This window comes from Cherax quadricarinatus, chromosome 1 (genome assembly GCF_038502225.1).
Source record: "Cherax quadricarinatus isolate ZL_2023a chromosome 1, ASM3850222v1, whole genome shotgun sequence".
Taxonomy (NCBI): Eukaryota; Metazoa; Arthropoda; class Malacostraca; order Decapoda; family Parastacidae; genus Cherax; species Cherax quadricarinatus.
The window spans coordinates 58,785,492-58,792,166 of NC_091292.1; the positions used below are offsets into that span (position 1 = coordinate 58,785,492).

The 6,675-nt window shown below is 41.2% G+C and overlaps 1 protein-coding gene across 1 annotated transcript in view; it reads left to right on the plus strand.

The window, feature by feature from the left end:
• LOC128685518 (carbohydrate sulfotransferase 3-like) overlaps window positions 1–6,291 on the plus strand; it is a 36,108-nt gene extending 29,817 nt beyond the window's left edge. The window contains exon 3 of the mRNA XM_070085890.1: window positions 5,522–6,291. Coding sequence (XP_069941991.1) covers window positions 5,522–6,291 — 770 coding nt within the window. The remainder of the gene's footprint in view (window positions 1–5,521) is intronic.
• The last annotated feature ends 384 nt before the right edge of the window (window positions 6,292–6,675 follow it).

Below are 6,675 nucleotides of genomic sequence, written 5' to 3' on the forward strand. Positions count from 1 at the left end.
GTCTGTCTTCCTCAGCCCCTCGTGTCTTTCACCCCTCCGTGTCTATCACCCCCCGTGTCTTCCTCAGCCCCCCGTGTCTTTCACTCCTCCGTTTCTATCACCCCCCGTGTCTTCCTCAGTCCCCCGTGTCTATCACCCCCGTGTCTTCCTCAGCCCCCGTGTCTTCCTAAGTCCCCCGTGTCTATCACGCCCCGTGTCTTCCTCAGTCCCCCGTGTCTTCCTCAGTTCCCCGTGTCTATCACGCCCCGTGTCTTCCTCAGCTGAGTGCTGGCACGGACTTTAGTGACCAGTACAACACTGCTCACACTCTCACTCAGACTCGTGGGAACTTTTAAGATCTTTCAAAATATTTATCAGTGATGACAGATAAAACAAGTTAGTAATGTGTAACAGTGAGCGGGTTCTTAATCCAAGGAACTGGACCTATCCTCCACTTCCATTCAACTTATTTCCTATTTTTCAGGCGCAGTTTGGCCCTTACGGGTTCAGTGCTTCCTCCTTATTATGAAAATAATCGAGTATCGCGTAGCTCGATTGCTAGCGCACTCAGCTTACACATTTAGGTCCTTGGTTCGATCCCCGATACGGGTGGAAACATTTGGACATGTTTCCTTAAGACACTTGCTGCCCCTGCTAACCTAGCAGTAGATAGGTACCTGGGTGTTAGCCGACTGGCGTGGGTTGCATCCTGGGGAACGATCGTTCCAGACCTCAAGACATAGTCAATACCAAATTCACTATATTAGACCATAGTGCAATTACTAGTGAGAGACTAGTGCTATTTTTAATTTGTACTTTTATATTATTAGATTAAACCTATTGTACTTTAGCTCACTCTAGCTCAAAACATAGACTCCACAAAAGTCATTATTAGACCTTAGTGCAATTACAAGTGAGAGTCTTGTTCTATTTTTAATTTGTATTTTTTATATTGCTAGTTTATACCTAGTTGTACTTTAGTTCATTCCAGCACAACACATAGACAACATCAACTTCATTATGTGTAGTAGTGACTATACCCTACATGACCAAAATACTCTAGTTATATACTTGTCCAAACTTCCTACCACTACAGATATCAGTAGTAGAACTCAACACACAACTCAGGATATAAATAATCATAATTTAAACCTAGAAGATGATTGATCACGTTGACCCTGATCTAAACCTCCATAATCTGACACACAATCAAAACCTATTGGAAAGTAACTGCCTTTATTACACAGCATCACAAGCCACCACTATCCTAAACAATGCTAAAAGTCTATCAGTACTTAACTACAACATCAGGTCCTTAAGCAAACACTATGATGACCTCCTAGCACTCCTTGAATCACTAAAGACACCCTTCTCCTGCATTATTCTTACTGAGACCTGGCTTAAGCAGGACACAATAGATATCTACCCTCTACCAGGATACACAGCAATTCACAACTGCAGAACAAACCAAGTTGGGGGTGGTATTGCAATCTATTACTCTAACCAATTATCTTGTCTTAGCACCACTTGCTTTAGTGATGAATATGGGGAATACATTTTTGCTAATTTTACTGTAAAAAACCTTAAGACGCCTATAACAATCGGTGCCATTTACCGGATACCTCACACAAACATCCCAAATTTCAGTGAGAAATTAAAGTCACTAATAACAAACAGACAAATGAATAAGCACCACCTTCTCTTAGCTGGAGACTTCAACATCAACCTTGGCTTACTAGATGATCAGCCTGTAACTGATTTCATCAACAATATGAACACACTTCTCATACCAACAATAACTAAACCAACCAGGCTCACTGAGACAAGTGCAACCATAATAGACCACATATGGACCAATATACTAGCCCCCCTTAAATCAGGGATAATCACAGATAGCACTACAGACCACTACCCAACCTTCCTCCTGACAAACATTAGTAAACCACCACTTGAATACAACAAAGTCTCATTTAGACTCCATGACGAGGCCTCAGTAAGGAAGTTCACAGCTGACCTAGAGACTGTTGATTGGCCTACAGAATTCTCCAAGGCCAATGGTATTGATGACTGGACAGACATTTTTCTTAACAAATTACTTAGACTATACAACAAACATTGTCCTATAAAAACAAAACAGATCACAAACAAACGGCTTGGTTGCCCATGGCTAACCAGCACCATTCTGAAATCCATTGACAAGAAACACCAATATGAAAAACAATATAGACAGGGCTTAATACACAAAGATACTCTTAAACACTATTCATCAGCTCTCACCAAAGTGATAAAAAAAGCCAAACAACTATACTACTCCAGTAGATTCACAGACACTAGAGGAGATATAAAAAAGACCTGGAAAACACTCTCTCAGATTCTAGGGACCCACAAACTGAGAAAAACCAAGAATATTGTCCTAACTAAACCTAATGAAACACCACTACATCCCACTGACACAGCTAACAAGATAAACGACTTCTTCTCAAACATAGGATCTAATCTCGCCAGTAAAATCCCACATACCAATGCCCATGCCGGGGACTACCTAGATGGAAATTTCCCTAATTCCTTCTATCTTGCACCAACTGAGCCCACGGAAGTCATTGAGATCATAAAGTCACTTAAAAATAACTCGGGGAATCTGTCTCATGTTCCACCATTACTGTACAAGCGAGCGGCCCATGTCCTTTCGCATGCTATTTCATTACTTTTTAACAAGTCAATAGAGACTAGCACCTTCCCGAAACTACTCAAGATGGCAAGGGTTACACCAATACATAAAGGTGGTGACCCTACAGACTTAAACAACTATAGGCCAATATCTAACTTACCATTGCTATCCAAAATCTTTGAGAAACTCGTGCACAGGAGACTATTCATTTATAACGGCTCAAAACATACTCAACCCCTGCCAGTTTGGATTCAGGAAAAATAAAAGCACTAATGATGCAATCATAAAAATGCTAGATCTGCTTTACACAGCATTGGAAAATAAGGAATATCCACTAGGAATTTTTATTGACCTAAGAAAAGCTTTTGACACAGTAGACCACGACATCCTACTCCACAAACTTGATCACTACGGTATAAGAGGCCATGCGCTTGCTTATTTCAAATCTTACATTACTAATAGGTATCAGTACGTCACCATTAAAGACACAGCATCAGCAACACGGCCACTTGATACTGGAGTTCCGCAGGGAAGTGTCCTTGGTCCCCTGCTCTTCCTCATATACATCAATGACCTTCCAAACGTATCCCAACACCTGAAACCCATTCTCTTTGCTGATGACACGACTTATGTCATCTCTCACCCTAATCTTGCCACCCTCAACACCATTGTGAATGAGGAGCTGATTAAAATATCGACTTGGATGACAGCCAATAAACTTACGCTTAACACTGACAAAACCTACTATATTATGTTTGGTAGCAGAGCAGGAGATGCACAAATTAACATTAAGATTGACAACACTCTAATTACCAGAAATAATGGGGGAAAATTCCTAGGCTTATACCTTGACAACCTGAATTTCAGCACCCATATCCAGCATATAGCCAAAAAAGTATCCAAAACGGTTGGGATCCTCTCCAAGATACGATACTACGTGCCGCAAAATGCCCTTCTCACACTATACCACTCACTTATTTATCCATACCTCACCTATGCTATTTGTGCTTGGGGATCAACTGCAGCAACACACCTAAAGCCAATAATAACCCAACAAAAAGCTGCAGTAAGAATAATCACTAAATCCCATCCCTGGCAACACCCCCCCCCACTCTTCATAGATCTAAACTTACTCCCAGTTTTGTACATCCACACTTACTACTGTGCAATCTACATCTACAGGGCCTTAAACTCTAATATCAACCTTGACCTAAAACGCTTTCTTGATAGTTGTGACAGAACCCACAGGCATAACACCAGACACAAACATCTCTACGACATTCCCCGTGTCCGACTAAACCTTTACAAAAATTCAATGTATGTCAAAGGCCCTAAAATCTGGAATACCCTACCTGAGAACTCTAGAACTGCAGACACATTCATCACCTTCAAAACTACCATTAGAAAACATCTTATCTCCCTGATACACCCCGTCAACTAACTACACGAATACCACCTGGTGGTTCACACTTACACTCACTCACTCATTTGAGCATAAACAGAAATATTAATCTCAGTCTTAAAATAATGAATCCTGTGATACTCCAATACTGAAACTATGTACTGTGCCAAAACAAAAGCATTCACATTGCTAAACTCACAAACTAGTATTTAGTCACTTAGCCATAATACCAACTTACCTCATAATTTGTAATATTTTACAATTAAGAATAAAACTAAGTATGCCCGAAATGCCTAGCCATGCTAAGCGTTCTAGTGGTACACTCTGTAATCACAATTTTACTACATGTAAACCAAACAATAACCAAATTTCTGTAAACTCAGCATTGTAATCCTTATAGAGAATAAACTTTGAATTGAATGGAGCTGAACTTTTCTCCAGGCTGAGGGACTGACCATCTCAAATACTTTCTCTCTCATTACTACTGCTGCCTTTGTATTTGACCGAAGAAGCCTATTATGTAGGCGAAACGTTTCATCATTAAAGATACCCAATTGCTGCACGTGTGTCTTAATCTTCAAGTGAATCTTATTCAGATGAGGTCAGGTAGACAATGAAGTCACGTGATCCCTGTTGTTAGGCAGGGTGGTCTTTACCTGCTTCACTATCATTAATGTCAGTTTTTTTTTTTTTAAATTTTGTAGTTTCCAGAACTATGCTCACGGTGTCGGTGACAGCGATTAGCGAGGCTTTTAGACATCGTTGGCGCCAAAAATTTTGTTCAGTGAGGATGAGGTGTGCATCATTCTAATTCATCAAATGTTCGGTGGAGTTCCTGTGGAGGACACAGGCGTACTTTATCAAGTCGTCCCTGATGCAGGCGTTTCGATATTCATTTAGAAGGACCGAAAGCTTTCTGCCTGTTTCCCTACATATTTCCTAGGACAGTGTCCACCGGGGACGGTGTAGACGCCTGGTGTGCAAGTTAGAGGTGTGGGACTCCCAGTACCTAACTGTTGGTCTTAACAAATGCTGTGTCCTCTGTCCAACTTAATAAAGTCGTCACTGAGAACATTTTTAATAAAGGCTTGTTCTGTCTAATTTGCGAATGAGAGAGTAGCTCCAGCTCCTTTAACCAAGAGCCCTTCACACGCATTAAGCAACCCAGTTCTGAAATTATACGAGTTAAAATAGTAAGGGTTATACAGCACCCGAGATATAGCAGAAAAGTAGACCTGATCCCACGAAATGAAGACCATCTTCATTTTTTTTTTTACACCAGGAAACCTTTCCTAGCACCACAGCGCCCGGCTGAAGGAACCTCCTTGAAAAGTTTTGTTAAAGGTAGTTTTTATGTCAGCATCATGAGGAAACTGAATTATGCTTATGATAAAAACATAAATTAAGACCTCTTGACATAGAGCAACAACATTTGTTTACAGTTTGGTCTAACAACCACGTTTTTTTTTCAGATAACGGCCTTCGTTCTGCAACACCTGGTGACACTAGTGATAATTACAAGAGGGTACTGATGAGTTCTCTTGATATCAGTGATAAGCTAACAGAAAATATAGCTTCTCTGCCATCCGAGGTCGTTAGAAAAAATACAACCCACTGTCATCTACTGAATAATCGTCACCAAGAAGATTTTATTTCAAATCAGAATGTATCTAAGGATAGCTATGAACTCCTCAACGCTCCCGCAGCTGCCGACAACGAGACCTACAAGAGCGTGGAAAATCGTCACCGTTACAATCTCTCCATTCTTATTATGGCCTCGGTGGGTCGAAGCGGCTCTACATTTCTCGGTGAACTTTTAGCTTCACAAGGGAACAACATGTATATGTTTGAGCCAATCAGGTCGCTACAAAAGCCGTACCTAAAGGCAAGTGTCGTGGCGGTACTGCTCAATCTTTTTCACTGCAATATAAAGCAAAATTTTCTTGAATTGGGCAAAGTACCCTATACAAATATCAAACATCATTACATCAAAGACAAGTCAAAGGAGCAAATTGTGCTGCACGCTGTAAACGAACACTGCAAGATGGAACCAATACGCATTATTAAGACGATTCGCACTCGACTTCAGTGGACCAAGCAACTTCTAGAAGACAAAGATCTTAATCTGAAAGTGATCCACTTAGTACGTGATCCACGAGGATCATTCGTCTCCACGTTAAATTTAGAATGGAATTTGACGACCAGTAATGTGTGTCACAAGATTCTGCAGGTGAGGTCTTAGTACCACTAACATCAACCACAGTGTATGTGCAATACATCTTTTAGATAACACTATAAACACATGTAAAACACCTTTAATACACACACACACACACACACACACACACACACACACACATCGAAGACCAGGCAGAACTACAAAGGGATCTGGACAGGCTGCAGACCTGGTCCAGCAACTGGCTCCTGGAGTTCAATCCCACCAAGTGCAAAGTCATGAGGATTGGGGAAGGGCAAAGAAGACCGCAGACGGAGTACAGTCTAGGGGGCCAGAGACTACAAACATTACTCAAGGAAAAAGATCTTGGGGTGAGTATAACACCAGGCACATCTCCTGAAGCGCACATCAACCAAATAACTGCCGCAGCATATGGGCGCCTGGCAAACC